We start from the raw sequence: 22,806 nt of genomic DNA, 5'->3' as shown, positions 1-22,806 counted from the left end.
TCTTCCCAAATCAGCTGATTTGGAAGTCGAGAGTTCCAGCGTTCAAGTTCTAGTAAAGCCAGCTATTTTTACACGGACTTGAATACAAGATCGTGGATACCGGTGTTCTTTGGTGGTTGGGTTTCAATTAACCACACATGTCAGGTATGGTCGGACTGAGAATGTACAAGACTACACTTCATTCACACTCATACATAACATCCTCATTCATCCTCTGAAGTATTATCTAAACGGTAGTTACCGGAGGCTAAACAAGAAAAAAAAAGTTTTTCCTAACTGAAATAATGTTGAGATTCCTTAAATAGTGTTTCTCATTAAGAAACATGAAAAGATAAAAGAGGGTGCCTTGTCATTATGTTTGCAGACAGTCAAAAAATCATTTGTTGTAATAATCCTAAAAATAACTTTAAAATAAGTCTGAAAATTAATAAAAAGCTGTACTTAAACCTAATTTTTAGATTTAAAAATAGGATTGTGTGAAATTGTAATTAAAAAAGAAAAAAATAATAAGAAAGTTCACATGTTATAGATTTAATATTAATATAATTTAAAAAATTTTAAAAACTTCCAGAGATACTGGGAACATTCAAATTTTAAAAACTTAAAATATAATTCAGAATTGCTAATTTTTATAAATTATTAGTTATATAATATATAATTAAAAAAATAACAATTTTTAAAATAGCTGAAGGCCTTATAATCATTTTTTGTCTGAGGAATTTTACTATCAGAAATCACATAGTGTGTTTTGTTTTTGTTAATAATAGATAAATACTTAATATTTTCCAATGCATTGACATAATTTACTAAAGTTCTTCTACCCTGTGGAATTAATTCATATTTAGGTTGTTCATTAATTCCAATTATTTTAATGTAAATTTTAGTTAATTTTTTCTATTTATTTATTTCTCTTTGAAGTGGGACCTATAATTATTAATTTTAAGATACCAATGATTGTTGTCTATAATGTTCTACATAATTTGTATTTAGTACTAAATTATTTTATATTAAAAAAGAATTCTTATACATTCAGTTCAATTGATAAATTTTAGTAGCAGCTTTATATTTTATTATTCTGTATGTTAATTATTGTAAATCCTATTGGATTATTTTATTTTAAAGGGCATTTTGAAAGATTAAAGATAGATCTGCTATGTAAGTCAAGTTCAGATTATTGAAACATTGTGCTGATGGGTTGTACTGCTATCATTTACTGAAGGGCTTTCAGCAGCAGTAACAAGCTTCATCCAGTTTTACCCATACACGCAGTCCTAACAGACTACATCGCCATTGTTAGCATGTATTTATTTAAATTAATAGTGCTTTTATTAATATTCATCTATTGTATTTTATTATTATTGTTGTGTTATATTAGTATTTTTAGTTTTGTGCAGTATATGAAATAGAATTATTCATTTAAAGTAGATCTTTCAAGAAATATCAACACTTGAGAAGTTAAAGCCTTAGTAACTATAATAATGATTGTTAAACTTCTTGAGTTTGATTTGCCAATTATTACAACAAATAAAAACACTTTTATAAATTATCCAAAAAGTGGCCTTTATCTTTGTATATATATTTCTTCTGTGCGTGTATATGAAAGTGAACTCCTCCTAAATGGCAGAACTGACTGAAATTTTGTGTGTGTGATTAAGTTGATTCGAGAATGGTTTAGATTCAGAATTTGATCCGATAGAAAATGTAATTAATTAATTAATTTATGTGTTGTTGTTGAACTTGGGATGGTTAAGGTTCACAATTGGATCCGGTAGGCACCGCTGCGATCGCGTTTTAGATTTTTTTTAATTTTTGGCATATCAGTCAGAACCGGTAGTTGGTGCTGCGATCGGATTCTAGGAAATTTTTTTGTTTTGTTGCTTTTTCACATATCAGTTACTTGCGTCTTACCTTAATGTTGTTATTACATTAAAATTCGTATTTTTAACGGCCTACTGTGTTTAGAGAGTAGTTTGAATTAAATCCGATAGGTAGAGCTGTTCTGACAATTGGATTTATTTACATTCTGACTTTTATAAAGTGAAAGGTTAAATTTTATGAAGTTCCGTAATTTTTTGTAAGTTTCTTAATGTTCAGTATTAATTGTAATGATTTTGCAGCCACAACCCTACTTTGTTAAAAAATTATTTTCCACCGAATACTGTGATTAGAGAGTGGTGTGAATTTTATTCGATAGGTAATGCTGTTGTTTTGCCATTTGGATTTATTTACATTCTGTGAAAGGTTAAATTTTGTTAGTTATTTTGTTTAGTTCCTAATGTTCAGTTTTTTTTAAGGTTTTATGAAACTTTCAATTGTGTTCATTTAATCTGTATGTATACTCAAATCTAGCAATAGCTAAGCATTGCCGAGCGTGCTAGAATTGCGCGCTTATTGAGAATATTATATTATTATTTATTGAAATAACGTTTTAAAGTATAATTAAAAAATATACATTGTGCAACTTTGTAAGATACAGTATTGAAGTGAGTATTTTACATGATTTACCATGAATTTTAATGATGTATACACATCATTCATTGTGCATTCAATAACAATCAACTTAACCTACAAATTTAAATTGTCAGTTCTCATTTGATTCTATGCAACTTATGAAGTATTGAATGGCTCTTTGAAAATAAAAATGTCAGTTTGTAAAATAAATATAGTTTAAAGATATTTAAAAAATTGAAGTTATAATTTTTGTAGCTGATTAATTTTATAAAAATTTTTCTAAAATGGTTTTTAATTTACAATTATCTAAAATTTGGTAAAATAGATGTTAAAATAAAGAATGAGAAAAATGATAAAAATTTCTACTAAAATTTTAACTACGTTGCCTTTTTTACAGTGCTTTAATTTTTTTATTAATTGTTTAATTAAGCTATCACATGTTTATGAAACTTCAGAATTATTAAATTAAAAAAAAAAATGCAGGCGGTACTTTTTTAAAATGATCTTAAGTGAAAATTAGAAGTACTGTGGATGAAAATTTATTAATTACACTAATTATTAATTTTACGACGTTTCGATTTTTTAATTCCATTTTCGTCAGACATCTCAATATTTAGTGAAAATAAATATTAATGTAGTATGGTTAATCAGTAAATAAATATTAACATAATTAATCAATAAACCCATTACAATAATACAACCATCACAAACTGATAATTTCATATTAATGAAATTTTGTCCAAATTCCTGATAATTTTAACTTAAATAAGTTACTTTTATTTATGTGTTGTGCATTTATTACAGAACAATGCCAAGTCAGGACAACGTCTGTCGGGTCCTCTAGTTTTATATAAATTACATAGTTTTATAGATTTTAGTTTTTATTTGATTTATATTAGGTGAGAACAATTTTATAAAAATTATATTTAAAAATAGTTTAGTTCAAGATCAGTCAATCAAGATGGATTGACATGAATTAGAAAATAATACAGTCAAATTCCAAACACTGAGAAAAGTTAAAGATATTGCAAATTCATTGTGATTTGATGTACATAGTAAACAGTGACAGTGATACCTGTTGTCATCAGGATGTCTGGTTTGTTCTTTATCACCAATTGAAACATTCATTGTTCATTGCTATCTTTCTTTGCTACTGAACAGGCATTTGTATGTATCTGGTATGAAATCTTTGTTTTATTTATGTTTTTAACTGTTTAGTTATCATTTTTCAGATTAGAAATACATAAATTGTGAAAAAAGTTAAATTTATTTTATTTTGTTTGTTTACATTAAGAATTATAATTTGCAATATATCTTATATTATAAAAGATGGTGTGTGTTATTTTATGAGCAAGTTTATTTTTTTGGCATTTGTCATTTAATTCTATTAAAAAACTGCTGTGTTGTATACTAGTTGAATTATAGAGGTTTGGATAAACTTTCTAAGAGTTAATACTAATTTTTATTTTTTGTTCAGATTTTTTAAAATAGTAAACTTACTATTATTAATAAGGGTAATTTTATCCCCTAAAACACTTTTAGTTTATATTGACTTATTTTTGTAATTTTAATTTAGTTTTAATTTTAGGGTCAAAAGATATACAGTATGAATCAAAAGAAATCAGAACAAATAAATAGACTTATGGTAGCTTTAGCAGATGATTATGAAGAAGTTAAGGAAATCCATGCTGGAAATGTTGTTGCAGTTAGTGGATTAAAAGTAAGTAAAAATGCTTTAATAAACCTTTCTGGGCTGGAGTGGAATTTCTCGTTTTACTTTATACATTATGTATGTGCAGAAATATTTTTTAACATTTTACAATTCATTATATAGTAATACATTGTCATTTAATTTATACAGAATATTGTTCATAAGTTCTTTATTAAGTCATGAATATTTTATGGTTTTATGCTCTAATATATTATTATGTTTTGATTCAAGAAATAGGACAAATGAACTACCTTTAGGAATAAATTATCAACTAGTTTCTGTTTTCCAATTATCTAGTTTGTTTTTAGTATGTAATGTTTTGTAATTTTTAATATAAGATTTAAATGTATCTTAAATTCATACAAATGTTGAAAATTTATATTTTTTAATGTAAGGACATTTCAGTAATTAGGAAAACTTATCTTAAAAAAAATAATAATAGAATTTTACTCAAATGTTAGGCGTGGTTTATAAAATATTCTTTGTTGCCTATCATATTAGACAATGGTAACAAGAAATAGATCAGATTATACCAGACATGATATTTAACATTCCTAGGCCTATGTTCTATAAAACTTAATTGTTATTTCTGTCATTTACAATAAAAAATTTATTTCCCATTAATTAAACATCATCATATTTGTAATTATAATTAAAAAGTAATAAACATAAAAGAAGAAAAATTATAATTAAGTTGTTAGTATAAAATTTTACAAAAGAAAAATAGAAAGATTATTAGTATTGTTAATTGTGTTTTAGTGGTAATTTACAAAATTTACAAATTTTGAAAAATAACAATTTTCAAATCAATGGATTTCAAATCAGTGGATGAACTTTCATCAAGTTACGGCTTCATCCATCGATGAATTTACCCCCCTAAATTAAATTCAGATCTCAGTATTGTTTCTCCCCTTCCATCCTCTTCTTCCTCTATAACACCATTTTCTAGTTCATTTCCTCTGTATAACTCTTCAATATATTCCACCCACCTTTCCTTTTATATTATAAATTGATGTACCATCTTTAATTGACACATTATTAGATTTTAATTTATGTACCACAAAATTTTCCTTAACTTTCCTGTATGGTCCATCTATTTTACCAATTATCATTTCTCTTTCCACTTCTGAACACTTATTAACATTTAATCCACTCTTCTTTCACTAGTTTGCTCTTCCTGTTTATAGTATTTCTTAATTGTCAATATTTTTTCTACTTTCTTCATCACTAGCATTCTTATATTTTGTACGTTCATCCATCAGTTGCAATATATCCTCTGATAACTAAGGTTTTCTACCTCTGCCTCTTTGTTCTGCCTAAGTTCGCTTCTGCTGATTTCAGGATTTCCTTTTTAACATCCTCCCATTTTTTTACATTTTCTCCCTTTTATCTTTTTTGCCCTTTTTCTGTCCTCAAAAATCTTCTTCTCCTCCTCATCCTCAAGCTTCTCTAAATTCCACCATTTCATCGGACACCTTTTCTTCAGATTTTTAAACCCCAATCTACATTTCATTATGACTAAATTATGGTCGCTATCAATGTCTGCTCCAGGGTAAGCTTTTCACTTGACGAGTTGATTTCTAAATCTTTGCTTAACCATGATATAATGTATCTGATATCTTGCAGTATCACCTGGCTTTTTCCATGTGTTTATTCTTCTATTATGACTTTTAAACTGAGTGTTGGCAGTTACTAAATTACACTTCATGCAAACTCTATAAGTCAGTGCCCTCTTTCATTCCTTTTGCCCAGCCCATATTCACCCACAATATTTCCTTCCTTGCCTTTTCCATTGCTTGCATTCCAATCTCCAACTATTATTAAATTTTAATCCCCGTTTATGTGTTTAATTGCTTTGTCAATTTCTTTGTATACACACTCTACCTCATCATCATCATGGGCACTTGTAGGCATATAGACATTAACAATCATTGTCAACTTAGGCTTTGGTTTTATTCTTATTAAAATGATTCTATCGCTATGCATTATGAAATACTCTACTCTCTTCCATATCTTCTTGTTCATTACAAAATCTACTCCTGCTTGCCCTTTATTTGAAGCTGAGGTAATCATTCTAAAATCACCTGACAAAAGTCATTCTCCTGTTCCTATCGAACCTCACTAATTCCTACTATATCTACATTTAATCTATGCATTTCCCTCTTTAAATTTTCTAATCTACCAAACTTTTGTAGACTTCTAACATTCCACGCTCTGATTTGTAGAATGTTATTTTTTAATTTTCTGGTGACCCCTTATGTACTAGTCACCACTTGGAGATTGGAATAGAGGACTAGTTTACTTCTGGATCATTTTACCAAAGAAAGCGCCTCCATCTTTGTTATATGAAAATGTAGAGAGCTACATTTTCTTGGAAAAAAAAGCAACTGCAGTTTTCCATTGCTTTCAGCTGCGTGTTACTCAGAAGATTGAGTGATGTTGTTATAGCCCTTTAAGTCCTCCTGACCTACGCCCTTAACTACTATTAAAAGAGCTGTTGCCTTCTTTCAGGAATCATTCCTTAATCTTGCTGTCAACAAATACCTCTCCGATGTGGTTGTACCTTTGGTCCAGCTACTCTGTATCACTGAGCACTCAAGCCCCTCACCATCGGCAAGGTCCCATGATTCATAGAGGGTGAAAAAATGTGTATATGTAATTTAATAAGCATACAAGGAAGTTATGTCCACAGTTAATCCAAGTTAATCCACATCACATTTTTTTGTTTTAATTTCAGTTTGCCACTTCTGTATAGAAATTTTTACAATATTACTCTCAAATTCTATTTTAAAAATATCTGTCTTATCCTACTCTACTAAAGGACATTTGTATGTGCGTGTGCCCATTCCCCTTAGCTTAGTACTGGAATGTAACAATCACTAGCAGAAAATCCCGAATCATTAGTACATGTCTCGTGGTGGTCAGATGTATGTTTGTTATATTATTATATATTGATATATCACTTACATATGCAAAATATATATTAATAATATATTTTTTTATTTATTTGATTGTCTTTCTTTATAAAATAACCAAAAGGTAGACACCATAATGTACCGATCACTGGAGGAAAATCCTGATTTGTTAGTATCAATTTCTAGAGTTAAATTTCTAATTTAACTTTCATTATATCAGTTTTAATCATTAAAAAAAATATATTTTTACACAAGAGGTAATCAGTTTTGGACACCTAATAATCCCTTTCTGAGACGCCGCCTGCCAGGACAACCTACCCAGAAGGCCTAGCTGCAGAGGGCGTGCCTACAGCATGCCTCTGGAGCTAGTTATTAATACTAGAATTAAATTTGTTATTAATTTATTTATTTAATCTTATTGGTAGTTTTAATAGTTTTTATACTTAATGGTTTTTTTTTTTCTAAATATACCAGTGTTATAATTTAAAGCAATATAAAAATTATTTTTTGTTTCTTTTTAATGTTTTGGATTTATTAACTTTTTTATTATGTTTAAATAAATATTTAAACTAATTTGTATATTTATATTCTTTATATCACAAGAGTTTTCAGTTTTGTTTATTTTATTAAATTATTAAACATATGATTCAGATTTTATTCATTATGTATAAAAACCACAAACTCTCCAAGCTCAAAAAATGTTTAATAAAAAAATGTTAAGATGTCAATTACCACCACTTAACATATTTTTCAGAAATGATTTGTGTTATAATATATATGACAGCAGTGATTTTGGGGCCATGTCATTCTGTTAAATATAGCACTAGTAGCATTTTTCTATGTTGTATGTGAGGAATAGGCACATTGTGAGAAATGTATTGTATTTTAGCACTCTGATCAATCCAGAGTTACATATGAGTAAAGCAAATAAGGCAGTAAGTGAGTCATTTGAGTAGAACAACATTTGGACTAAAATAACCACAAAAATACTAACAGTAAACATGTTTTAACTAACTGAATTCATCAATATTAGAACATAATACTTGATCACAAATATACTCTTTGACTGCATACTCCCAAAGCTTTTGTAACTACTTAAATTTATAACTAATAGAACTAGCTACAACATTACTACAAACAAGTCACATAATTACTTCTATACATTACAAAGCTCTAGTCACTTTTTAATTTAGACACATTTGTTCAATCTGGCTTATGAAGTTATTTATCCAGTTATTCTTTTTTATAATTAATTACCCATATAAGCTAAAAGCTTGTGTGTGAAATTTAGAATGACATTTTGTAGCATATGAAAACTGCCATGCCAGACCGGCATCAGTGGTCTTCCAATATGAGGAATGGGTTTGGATTCAAATCCAGGACCTTCCAGGTGTATGGCAGATTCTATCATCACTCTGTCACAGAGTGTTAGTTTAATGACAAATATTTAATTTATCATTAAATATTAATCTTTTTCTGCCATTTTCTTTGTCAGAATGTGATGACTGGAGATTTAATTACAAATTCAAATTCATCTATGAATTCTGCAAAAAATTATTTAGTAACTGAAAAGAAATTAACTGATGAAGAAGCTAATAATCTATTAGGTGTTGGAGTTACTGTTCCTGATCCTGTATTCTTTTGTGCTATTGAACCATCTTCATTGGTAAGTTTTAAAAAAACTATGTAAAAGTTTAAAATAAATCTATTCAGTTTTTTTTACTTGCATTTTATTTGCACCAAATCTTGCATCCTTAATTTAACATACTTTCTGACATCGCCTATTGATGAAATTTTGCACAGTTACTAAGGTTGGGTGAAAATATAGTATTCCACCTTTACTTTTGCAAACATCACCCTGTACGGGGGCTAAATTAAGGGTGCAGGAGTAATAATTTAACATACTTCCTGTGACATTGCCTATTGATGAAATTTTGCACAGTTACTAAAGTCGGGTAAGTCAGGTAACAGTAAGAAAACTTTGCAATAATCATGCATTGATGGATCGAATGAGAAATTTTTTATAAAAAAGTTTGTCGAAAATTGTGGTAGTTAATTAAGTAAATGAAATAAAAACTTCACTATTTTGTTACATTGTCTAGTAAATGTTTAATTGAAAATTTGTTTGATATTTTGTAAATATATTAGAAATTTCAATATATGATGTTATCTTTTCTGTTAATTCAAGATTTTTGTTGTTATTCTTTTTATAAATCTTGAGTATTTTTGGTAATAAATGTTGTTAAACATAATGAATTGATTGCTAAAAGAGCCGATAATGGCTTATAAAAAATTGATTTGTCAATTTTCTTTATATCTTTAAAAAATGTTTCACCTGTTTAAAGTTATTGGTAAAATTCAAGATTAAGAACATTTAAAATTTTCAGGTTGCTTATTTATTCATTTACCCCTGTAATTTCTGATGCTGTAATCTAGCTTTTATAACTAAATTTTTAAATACATTTAGTAAATTAGACCGACTTATGAATGTGATATTGTTTGTTGATTGGATAACCTTTTTACAGGTTCAGGATGCCTGCCTGTTATATACAACATATCAAAATGTCTGCCATACCTTTTAGATGTTTGTTTTAGGTCAACTGTTTGTTAAAAAACTAATTAGCTTGCTGTAATCACACAAAACTTTACAGGATCAAAACAACTGTCTGTGATCCTGAATTGATCAGAATATATGTAATTGTTTCTTTGTGTTAGGTGTGACTTAATTATTTATATTAAAAAATGTAACTTGTTATAATAATTTTTAAAAATCACACAAAAAATTTACAAGTTTATCACCAAATAAAGCAATCACATTACAGAATTTTCCTATTGACTTTTTCTGTCCGCCATTTATTGAATTATAAATTTGCCTGGCTTCCAGCCTTATGTAAATCAGTTATGAAAAGTTGCACTAGCTCTAAGACTATAAGAAAGATAACTTTTAAAAAAACGCATGATATCAAGAAATTATAATAATTTACTAATTATTAATTCATTCAATACTAATATCATTGTACACGGTAATGAAAAACAATCATTACAACAATAAGATATATTTGAAAGGACATTATCTATATAAAGGTTCCTTTAACAAGAATTAAAGGGACTTGCTAAAAAAAATTCTTACAGATTATAAAAAATATAATCAGTATCATAAATTTTACCCACCCAAACTTAACCAACATATTGTAACAAGACCGGTATAGTGGGCCTGAGTAACGGATTCCTACCAATTATAATGAAAGTAGTAGTAAATATAATAATTAAAGGGATCCAAAAAGGAGAACCCTTTCTGTAAAGTACAGGTCCATTTAACAATGGTCTTTTGTTATACTGCTCGCTGACACATAATGGACACCTGTTCTACCATGAGAAAAGCTACCAGACTGGGTTATGGAATTCATGAAAACGAAAGCATCATTCTCACGCTTTGACTTGAGTCGGTCTGGCAGGTAAAGAGGCTAGAAGTATAAATATCTCCTGGGAAACCATTTAGAAATTAGTTGTGCAAGATGTGAGTCTGTGAGACATTACAATGTCAGTCCAGTGAGAAGAGAGAATGAGATGTTGCGTCGTCAGTTCAGCAAGGAGAGGCTTTCTTTCTTTTCTGTTTAGTCTCCTGTAACTACCGTTTAGATAATTCTTCAGAGGATGAATGAGGATGATATGTATGAGTGTAAATAAAGTGTAGTCTTGTACATTCTCAGTTCGACCATTCCTGAGATGTGTGGTTAATTGAAACCCAACCACCTAAGAACACCAGTATCCACGATCTAGTATTCAAATCCATGTAAAAATAACTGGCTTTACTAGGACTTGAACGCTGTAACTCTCGACTTCCAAATCAGCTGATTTGGGAAGACGCGTTAACCACTAGACCAACTCAGTGGGTCAGCAAGGAGAGGCTGCAAGTTGTGTGAGTTTGGCAGAGTATTGCGAACCAGTCCAGCAAGAGCATTCTGCCGGGAGGACAGTAAGGGAGCGAATTTTCAGTGTGAATTAAGTTTGATATGATTAAGTTGACGCCACAAGTAATTCCAGTAAACAAGAAATACTATTGGTGAGTTACTATAAAACTATAAGTGAAAGAAATAATGTACTAAATTTCATTCATAAACTGTTAGGGTAGTTTTATTTGTAGATAGCAAAGGTATTTGAAACTGAACTGTATACAATTGTTTATTAATACAAGACTAGTGGTTAAAAAGTGTTAAGACTAGCAGTTTCTTTTGTTAATGGGTCTGTTCTTCTATTTATCTACGTGGAATAAATTCCGAACAATTATTTATTTTAAACTCTGTCTTGCGTGTATTCTCTATTTATTATTTACTATTGACATTTATGGCTATTTGATGTGTAATATTATAATTGTTATTCTTTATTGATTATGTTATGTATTATGCTCTGTTTTTACGTCATGTTGATTGTTTTGATTATGTTATGTATTAATTGTTTGATTTGTTTGTTATTGACATGTATTATCGTTTACTACTGTTTATTATTACTATTATGTTAATTATTATTATCATTGTTGTATTTATCTACATTGTTTTTATTATTAATTTGCTTGTTATAATTTAACATTTTAAATCAATAAACTGAAATTATTTAAACATTCCAAATTGTCAACCTCTCAATATCCTGATGGACCCATGAACAAGCAAAAATATTTTTCATAGCTTTTCAGTAGCTTCTTCATTTCCTCTTCAAGAAATTATTTAAACCACAAAATTGATTTAATTTTAAGTGATTTAAACCACACAGTTATACCATTTTTCAATTTGTCAGTTTAAACCTCCTCCATAAATATATATTTTTTTCTTTTTTTTGTTATTTATCAAAGATCTACATTCTTTCTATGGTTGTTCTTAAATATTAAATAAATATCAATCTCATTTTGTAATTCTTAGAATCTTATTTTGTGATACTTCCTTTTTTAAGATTAATTTGCCTTTTGTTTTTGCAGTTTGTGCAACTGTGTGGTCTTTCTCTTTAAATTTGTTATATATTCTCTTATAAGTAAATATATTGATATGACAGTTAAAATAATTTCATTTGTCAAATAGAAGGTTCTTCAAGACTTTCCTAAGAATTCTTAATGGTCATTATAATAAATTTAATACCTTAATTTCTTCAGTATATTATCTTCAGTATATTAAAAATGTATGTGAGAACACAAGAAAGCCAATTAAATATCATAACTTTACATAATATCTCTTGTTGTCTACCCTTGTTGTCTCTTGTCTGTTCTCTTTTTCTTCACTTATCTTCTACAGATTATTCATTCACATTACATTATTCAAATGGTAATATAATAATATACAATCCGATCAGTTTTATGGTTGTAACAATCTATTTGTTTCTGTAAGTATTGTTTTACTGCTATTGCCGAGTATTTACTTATTATTGTTAATTTTTCTTTATTTGACAAGAAATCAGATTTTTTAAGTACCAAAGAACTTTTAAGAGGATTTTAACGTATAGTACTAATAAGAAATAAATATGTGACTGGGGGAAAGAAAAAAGTACCTCCTTGTTGAAGCAAGCATCCTACAATTAAACATATTTTTTACGTTCAGTTTTGATTTTATGTACTTTTTACAGAAATTTCAAGCACCCCTGGAAGCAGCATTAAATGAACTCCAAAGAGAAGATCCAAGCCTTAAAGTTATTTTTGATACTGATACTGGACAAACTATTCTTGGAGGTCAGAATTAGTTTTTATTATTATTATTTCCTTTTATGCAGGAATTCAAATAAGTGACAAAATTTTATGTTCTTAATAACTGCTTACTTAATTTATACATAATACAGGAAATAAATGCTGAATATCTGAATATAGAATGCTTCAATTTTGGATTCAGAGGAAATCAGTTAAAGGCGGTCATGTTGGATTTATCTTTACAATCTCTAACTAGTTGTTCAGTATCCTTTATTAATCAGTTTAACCACCTGTTACATGCTTCCTACAAGGAAACTAGTTGTTTTTTACAACCATCTCATACAGAGAATAAGAAAGTAAAGATTGAAGTGGTTTTGTATTGTCTTTCCATTGAGCTGAATGTACTGTTAGTGTCTACAGTCTCTAAAATATAGTGGCACTTTTAATCTATTCATCATAGAAACTGGTTACATAAGCATCATTATATCAGAGAAAGCAACTTGTCAGTAGTTGTTTGTACTTAAGATGATTTACATTTATTACTGCTATTAAATAGTAGTTCTGATATAGGGCGAACATGTTGAAGTAAGCACAATTACTGCAAAATAGACTTTTACCACATGTATTAGTTCTGTGATTTTATTAGAAATGACTCTGTGAACAGTAACTTATGTAAGATATTTACTTTTAAGGTTACTTGGATTTCAAGACTACCTGAATTAGAAAATGTGAAAAAGTTAGCTTTGAGATTTATTTATTAATTACGTATCAAGTGCGTAATTAATAAATTAATTGCGTATCAGTTGCGTATAAAGTGTGTTATATAGATAGTAAGAATTTCACCGGTCACCATGGTGGAGTGTTAGTGTAAATGTTAGTGTATTAGTAAAACTCCCCTTGAGTCAAAAAAATTGTTGCAAGAACTTTTCCGGCTGACAGACAGGTTTTGGCCTTCACTGGGCAGCTACTCCTGCCTTCCTTCGCCACTCCTTACTCACCATTTTTGACTCTGGGGTTTAGTAATGGACCCATGTCTCATTGCAAGTGATAATGCTCCTCAAAAAATTGTCCTCTTCTTGTCGAAATTGATGCAGAAGTCTTTCACAGATCTCCAACTTGATCTGTTTTTTTGATTTTCGGTCAACAACCTCGGAACCTATTGAGCATTAATTTTTCTAAAGCCAACATGATCAGTGATAATGGATTGAGCATCCAATAGCTGTTACCACTTCTGACACGATTTCTGCAACGATGAACCGGCGATCTCCAATAAGCTCTCAAATGGCACAAATGTTGTCAGCTGTGAGACTTGACCTTGGGTGTTGATCGTACTTTTGTTTTTTATACTTTCTCACCTGGCCCATGTATATACTCGGTTCTGGGACAGTGTAGCTTTCCCAAGCTGTACCTTTAAGTGAGTTAAAATCTCCATGGGTTTAACACCTTCATTAGTTAAAAACTTTATGATTATATGTTGTGCAACAGGCAATGGAACTTCTTGCTTACTCATAGCTGTACTGATGACAGAACAAAGCAGAGGAGCTAACCAAGCTGGTTCCCCCTCTATAACACATCAAAAATTAACCCCCACTCCGCCATCCAGCTCAGAACTGCTTGCTGTGTAGAATAACAAAATTACCGTTTAAATTTGATTCACCCTTGGATTTGTGAAACATTTTTTTTTTTAATTTTCACATATAGTTATTTATTTCTATTACAGGTATGGGTGAATTACATTTAGAAATAATAAAACAAAGAATTGAAAGCGAGTATAAAGTTGAAGTTGATCTTGGTCCACTACAAATAGCATATAAGGAACAACTGGATAATTCACCAACTAAATATACACATGAGTTAAAACATGTTGTTGGTATGTATTTAAACACTGAAATGCATATTAATGTTGTTATATGTCTTCTTTGTTTACTCAAAAAGTGAATATATTATAAAGTCCAATCTATGGTAACAATTTTCACCTTAAATCTGTGGAGGGCTCATCTAATTGTTATGAAATTCATTTATTTGTTATCATTCAGAATTCATCAAAATCTTATTTGTGGCAAATATGAGCAACTTGCTCATAATTTATCATTCTAATTTTTTCGTTTCTCTTTTATGTTATTCTTTTAACCTGCAACTTATAGCCTACAACTTCAGTTGTCTGTTTTATAAATTTCAGTCTTTGTCTTTTTTAGTTTTACAGTTTTATGTCTTTCAACAAATTGACTAAACCTGTATGTCTTTTTTAATATATGAATCAGAACAAGCCAATCTTAATTTTCTGTTCGCATCGCTTATATAAACTATATGTAATCTTCTTTCTTTATATTCAGTCTGATATTTGTTTAAAATTTTAAACATTTCATTTTATGTTAAGAAATGTCTTTTCCTGATCTATTTGTGCAATGTTGATGGATTCATTCTTCTTAAGCCTACTTCTTAAGGCCTTTTTGAGAACCAGAATGGCCTAGCTTGTATCTGTTCTGAAATCAAACTGGTCGTCATCCACTACACCTTCTACTACACATTTGACTATAAAATATGAGCCTAGTAATTATTTTTTATATATGCAGTAGTTCTTATATTAATCTTCTCCTAGTTTTTTTTGGAAGTAATATTACACTTTTTCCAAATAAATGCATTCCTCTCCAGTCTCGTAAACCTTGTATAATCTACTCAGTCCTGCTTTTCGTTATCAGGATGTAATGTAATGATTCTCATTGAATATAATGTATCATAATTGTCTTATTTCATGTAATTCTTGTTAAGAGCTCTGTCAACCTCTGATCTCAAAATAATCTATTTTAATCAGTTTCTTTTGCTTTCTCTAAACTTCACCTGATAATTTTTTCCCACTTTAGTTCCTGATCCTGCTACTACATCTTTGCTCTGTAATAGTAGCTTTCCATCCACGCCTGTGTTATTAATATATTTTAGCTTCACTTCTCCAAAGTTTTCTTTCATTTTTCTGTATCTTTTATCTATTTTCTTGTGTCATTCTTGTTTTGAAACCATCTACACCCTTTCCTTCTTTCGTCATCTTTAGAAACTTTATATTTTCTATGTTCATCCACCATCTAATTCTAATACATTGTTTATTATTGAAGATTTTCAACCATATGTTACTACTGAAGTATTTTCTCCTGCCTTAATGTAACCTTTTTTTTAGTTTTTCTTTTTATTCTCAGCTGAATTATTTTGGAGTAATTTTTAGACATGTACTTATGATTTGCTTAAATTTTATCTTCTATTCTATGGCATTCCATGTCTTTGTTTTCAAATCTTTCTTTGGTTTTCTAAACTTCAGCTTTGATTTCATTAGCTAAATTGTGGTCAGAATCAATGTCTGCTCATAAAATGATGCATTTTACATCCATAATTTGGTTTAAAATATCTCTGCCTAATTTTTTTTTCTCAAATATATTTAATACCTTTTGATCTTAACCCTGTGTATCTTCTTCTTTTATGATTTTTAAAATGATGTTTGCTATCACTAATTTATACTTATTGAAAGACTGTGAAAGCCTAGTTCATCTTTCATTTCACTGATTTAGTCAGTACTCTTTAAACATTTTTCCTTCTTGCCTCATTTACTATAGCATTATTATCAAATTATCATATCCTTTTAGGTATTTGGTTAAATCATTTACTTTTATTATTTTTATTATGTTTATTTATTCTTTTTGTTTTTTAATTCTCTGCTAATATGATTACATATTAATTTAAACTATATGATTCCTGTATTTAGAACTTATTCTAATTAAAATTGTTCAGTCATTGTGCTGCTTCTAATAACATATGCTTTAATGCTATATTGTTATTCAAAAGTTTTTTCTCTTGTATTTCCATTTTTTTTTTTTTTTTTTTTTACTTGTATTAATCATCCTATAATTTCTTGGCTAAAAGTATTGTTTATCTTTTCATTGCACTACACCAGTTAGTAGTATTATAAACATTTCATGCCCTTATTCAAAGAATCACTTGATTTTCTACTTTCTGTGTAATCCTCACAAGAACAAGTTGAGAAACCTTTTACCTTTGGAATATTTTATCCAGGAGATCACCATCATACTGACTTTTTAAATAAGAAGAAAAAAGAAAGAAAAACCTTTTCCTTGGAAAATAATAAATAGTTTTGCTTTCAGTGATGCAGTACTAAAAATTGTAACTTAATGGTGTCTCAGTTAAATTGACTATAAAGGTTTTTTCTCATTAATTTTATTGGCCAGTATAAATAAACATATCTTTTTTTTTTTATACAGTAAAAATTACTGACTTACTTTCAAATAATGAGGAAAATGTTTTTTTTTTTTTAACTTGTTCAGTATCTCTTCTAATGAAAGATCTCAACTATTAACTCTGAAAAGGTTTTCTAGAAGAATAATTAACATGTAATTTGAAAATTGATTATTTATCATGTTTAATATTTTAATTTAAAAAATCACATTATAATAATCAAATAAAAAAACAATTTTATCATATTTATAAGGTATGACAATAAAGTTTGCAGACTCATTTTATTGTGAGTGTGATGGCAATAGTGGGAGGTTGGCAGCAGTGCCAACAGCAATTGTTAACATTTCACACATTCATGGAATTGTTTTCAATTATCTTGACAGAATCATGTTGGTTGCAGCTCTGTTTTTGTACATGTCTGTTTTGCTATTGTGGCAATGGAAATCAGTCATGATTTTGAAAAGCAGCAAGTTGTGATGAAATTTCTTGTGAAAGCAAGGAGAATGAACTCAGAAGCTCTTGAGATAATGAACCCTTTTTATAGAGACCACCTTGTGAAAAGAAGTTCGTTTTTCAAGTGGGTAGCGAACTCAGAGGGGAGAGAACCTCAAAGAGGACAGTGAACATTCAGGGTACCTCTGCACTGTTGCAGGTGTATGTTGTTTCTGTGCAAAAAATGAAACAAACCATCAACTCAACCATCGCCTCATGGCAAGAAATGTCACTAAGGTTAATGGAATCAACTGTGAAGCCAGGTGCCTCATCCTCACACAAGAGTTGGGGATGTTAAAGTGATGTGCAAAGATTGCTCCAAAAACGTTTTCAGGTGAACAAAAGGAAAATCATTTGTGTTTGTCAAGATTGGTTAGAGAATGCAGACATCTTTCAAATCTTGATTATGGGAGGGGAAACTTGGATTTACAAGTGCAATTCTGAGACAAAGAAGCATAGCCACAAACAAAAAAATCAAGATGCCAAAATCAAAGCAATCCTGAATATTATTTTGACTCGCATGGAATTGTGCTCCAAGAATGGGTTTCCCAGGGTTAGACAGTATATTTTGCTTACTACTTGGAAGTAATGAATTGTTTGTAAAAGAGTATGCAGAAAGAGACCCGACCAGTTGTGGGTGCTTCACACAACACCCTCTCACACAAGTTGTGAGTAATGTATAATTATATTACTTCTTTCAATAAATGATTTTTCAGCATTAGTCTGCAAACTTTATTGTCATTGTAAATATTCATGTTTGGTTAAAAAAATGATATTCATTCTCACTTTTTCAAGTATGTATAAAACTAAGGTGTAAATTTGAGGTCTATGCATTTATTTATTTGTGACCTCAGAGTTTCTGATGAAAATATATTTTAAAGAGGAAAAGGTGAACAATTAAGTGTTAGAAAGATACTAAATTTGTACAAGGAATAAAACTGAGAAATCTCTATGTGGCACTAGCTATCTCTTAGATACCTGATAGTCTTCTAATAGTGGTCCCAGTTTTCAGGCGCCATTTCATAAGCTTCTATACCACACCAAATTAAATTTTTCTACAAAAATAGGAATTTAAAAAAAAATTTATTTAAAAAAAAATGAATTTACTCATGTTGGGATTTGCGAAACAGTGTACTAAGTCTATGCTGCTTGATAATTTTATATCCTAAGATAACATAAAACCAGTTACAGTAACTCAACACATCAAAACATGTTACTAACAGCAATGAATAATTACACATTAACAAACTATATATATATATATATATATATAAAACAGATAATAAATTCATAAAAAGAACATATAAAACAAATTCTTTTGCTTAGTGGATATTCAATTCAGAACACCCATTATTAAACTACTTGAAACTTGTAGAACCCTTATTATTTATCTACTTGAAATTTGATATTTGCATATCAGAATTTCACAAATCACTTATTAATACGTATACTAATACAGAATTGGCCAATCCAAAATTAATTCTAGTTACAATTTTGGACATAATTCATCATTATAACAAGTAACATTTTTTATAGTTCTTTATTAAATAGTCGACGGATTAGTAATATTGTAATGGATCCATTGAAGTATTTTTACAGAAAGGTCTTTAATAATAGTTTCTCATACCTGAATCTAGAATAAAACATAAATTGCAAACGTCCTGAACAGTTATCCAAACAAAGTCACTGTACCCAAGCTCTCATCGACGAAACTGAACACAAACTGTTGATGGTCTCCCAGTCTAACCCCCACCACCATTCCTGAGATATCTTGTCTATGTGAGTGCGTGCGTGTACGTACACTAACGTAATGCTTTCTGTGCGAAAAGTTTGTTCCCTTTGCAAGCATGATGTCATACTATGGTAAAATTTTATTTTTAGCAAGAATGTGCGATAAGAATTGAATTATGCTGTGATTATCCACAATCAGTCTTCTATGAATAAATCCATATAACCTCACATTTTTAAATCGTCCGTCAACGTAATACAAAATTTATAAAATAAAAAGTATATAATACAAATAAAGTAACCAATTTAATTAAGCCCTATGAGCCTATTTTAGTCAAAATTTATAGTGGTTACATATCATAGTTGTTTTACTGTTAGTAAATAAATGTTACTACTTAGTTTTTTACTATGGTAGTCATGCAAACCTGAACTAATGTGTACTGGGAAAGTAAAATTTCATGGAAGGCTGCCTATTGAATGGAAGGAGTAGGAATAAAAAAACCAGAATTTAAAATACCATACAAAATAAGTAAATAGAAAATAAATGTTATAAACATTATTATTATTAAATCATGTATCCTACCCAATTTTTAAATAAAGTTAAAAAAATTTAGCCTTTATCTGTTTTCTCATTATTAATATTATTGTAATTTAGAGTTGACCTTTCACTTTTATTCTGGTTCCTCACTGCTTCTTCTTACAATAGGCATAGAAATTGTAAATTGCTAGCTGATATGCCATGTTACTGAATATACCCACATTTAACTGCCTTCAAATCTGTTTGTACCAACTTCTTTAACGGATGTCTAGTTTTATAAGATTTTGATTTTGTATGACTTAATCGTATTATTATCAATATATGTTGCTGCGCAACTGAGCTTAAAGTATTTCTATAGGGCTAACTCTCAGGATACTTCTTTATTATATAGACTTTAAGTAGCATTTAAATTAAGATTGGTAAGCCTTAACCTTACTCCAAGTGGATAATTGTGTATATTCATAGATAATTAATTATAAAATAATTAGTAATTTTCACATATTTACTAAAATCTTTTTTTATCAGGGAATTCACATCATTTTGTTAAAATAACATTATCTGCTACTACTCGGGTAGAAAAAGAAAATGAAAAAAGGGAATTATTAACTCTTGATAGAAGCCCTGAAAATGTTGCTAATGTTACTGCTGTTTCACCTCGTCGATTGCTGCTTATTAAACAAGGAATTACGTCTGGTATCTCTCATGGACCTGTCCTTAGTTCACCTGTATGTATTTACTACTTTTTCATTTTCTCTATTTTGTTTGGGTTGATGTAAATTTACTGCTTTCAGTAAAATGAAAATTTGGATTTATTCTGTTAAACTCTAGAGCTGATAATTTAAATATTCCTAAACAGAAGGTTTAAGAAACAGTAACCCTTTTAATAGTAGTTTTTAGTAAGATATGTCCAACCCTTGGAGCTGATTTTCCAAAAGAAAAAAATGTAATTGTTAGTAGTCATAAAACAAAATAAAAAATACCCAATCAAAAGTTCCTAATCTAAAACATTTATTGTATTATTACATAAAACATATAACAAAGACATGATTTAAAAAATTACCATAAGAATATTCATGTATTTCACATTATAATAATGGTTGATTTTTATATCAAAGATAAACATCTTTGATATAAAAATCAATACCAAAATAAATATAAATGAACTACAAATTATGTAAACTAATAAACAATACATGGAGTATGAGTGTAACTTTCTACATTTCATTGTTAAGAAAATTTTTCCTGATTTAACAGCACTATAATACAGCTTTTAGATAGTTATCAAATAGATATTACAAAAAATTTAAACAAATTATATTGTGCTTTTTGAGCAAAGTTTCAAAATTGCATATATCCAGTCATGCTTCACATAGGCAAGCTAAAGCAGCACAAATTTGCGCATGCTGCAAGATGTTCAAAAACCTTTATCGAGTTCTTTGTAAACCTAAAGTACTATACACCAATTTACTCAGAAATAACTTGCTATTACAATTTGCTAGAAAATATTTGTTTTGGCAGTGTATTTTTCCCTAATCCAAAGTACATCATGAAAACTTAAGTACATATTAAGTGTTATAAAAATATTAAAAAATTTTGTCTCCTACCTGTTTCAACATATATATTTTCTAGAGCTTCTTTATCTGAAAGTGATACCGTAAGTGGGATAAAGATGTTAAACTGTAGAGCAATAATGGACATTTAGCTGTGACGGAGTGGAATGGTGTAGAGTGTGCAGTTGCTGTAAGGATGTTTTGCCGACACGGTGACAGTATGACAGCTGCACAAAGTTTTGGCAATATTATGAAATCCTGCCCCAATGTCAAGTTCCTTCTTCACAGACTGATTTGGCTTTGAAAAAACCTAGTGAGCATGTATTGTCTGTACGTATGCCAGAAAATATTCATGTCTTGAAAGTTGCAGTGGTAAGTCCTTGTCATTTGGTACAGAAAATTGCCTCAACATTGGAGCATGCAAAGAATTCTCCATAATCTGAAATTTCATTCTTACAAAATTCAAATTGTCCAAAATTTGAACGATTGTGTACTGCGTCTGCAATTTTGTGAAAAACTGTTGTCTAAAATCAATGAGAATGCTAACTTTTTAAAAAATCTTGGATGTCAGATGAAGCCCATTTTTACTTAAGTGGATATATGAATAAGCAGAACTACCATTACTGTGCACCAACAAACCCTGCTCAGCTTCACCAGCATCCAACTTACTGTGAGGTGATAATCCCTTACTTCTTTGAAGATGAAGGGGCTCTGCTGTCACTGTGATGTCTCAGTGTTATGTTGACATGCTAGAGACATTTTTACTCCTAAGCTCCATTCTCTACCAAATCTTGACCTTCAGCAAAACTGGTTTCAACAAGAGGGAGCCACACACTGCCCGACAGTCTGTGGTAGCAGTGAGACGTTTGTTTAGAGATTACGTAATTTAAAGGACTCGCTTGGCTGCCCCAGTCTCCAGACTTTTAGTTTGTGACTTCTTTTTACGGGGATATCTGAAGAGCATTGTGTTTCAGACTAGAACAAAAAACACTGCCCAGCTCAGAACACAATTGAAGAGGAACTTAAGTGAAGTAATTTTTAAAAAGTAATTATATTGTAGAACATATTTTCAACATCAAATAAAGGTTAGTAACTTTACTTAAGGTTTTTTATGTATTTAAAATTTCCCTGTTTCTCTGCGTCATCCATTGTTGCAATAATACACAACAAATATGTGTATCAGAACATGAAAACATGTCAAACAGTGAAATATTGCTTTAACAAATGTATGTGTTGCTGTAACACATCAGCTCAAATGTTTCCAATAAATTTCATCATAAGAAACATTCTTATCAAAATAAAACATTCCAATATTTTAACATTTACTTTTAATACTTAACTTCAATACTTTATAGATTAATATTGCTTGAGTAAAATTATTTAAGCAGAATTTATTACAGATTTACAAAAAAAAAATTAAATATGTGGGCAGTGTTGCTTACTACAATTTTTTGAAGCTTTCATATGAAATGCACAAACATGAATCAATTTTTTTAGGGAATACTTCAATTGTCTGCAAA

General features: G+C 29.4%; 1 protein-coding gene across 3 annotated transcripts in view; it reads left to right on the top strand.

The window, feature by feature from the left end:
* mRRF2 (mitochondrial ribosome recycling factor 2) overlaps window positions 1-22,806 on the top strand; it is a 49,398-nt gene that overhangs the window by 19,335 nt on the left and 7,257 nt on the right. For all 3 annotated transcript variants that reach the window (XM_075366846.1, XM_075366845.1, XM_075366847.1), the window contains 5 exons: window positions 4,040-4,171; window positions 8,573-8,743; window positions 12,685-12,787; window positions 14,463-14,612; window positions 20,262-20,461. In XM_075366846.1, coding sequence (XP_075222961.1) covers window positions 4,040-4,171; window positions 8,573-8,743; window positions 12,685-12,787; window positions 14,463-14,612; window positions 20,262-20,461 — 756 coding nt within the window. The remainder of the gene's footprint in view (window positions 1-4,039; window positions 4,172-8,572; window positions 8,744-12,684; window positions 12,788-14,462; window positions 14,613-20,261; window positions 20,462-22,806) is intronic.

This window comes from Lycorma delicatula, chromosome 5 (assembly GCF_047948215.1).
Source record: "Lycorma delicatula isolate Av1 chromosome 5, ASM4794821v1, whole genome shotgun sequence".
Classification (NCBI taxonomy): Eukaryota; Metazoa; Arthropoda; class Insecta; order Hemiptera; family Fulgoridae; genus Lycorma; species Lycorma delicatula.
This window is presented reverse-complemented; position numbering and strand designations above follow the sequence as displayed.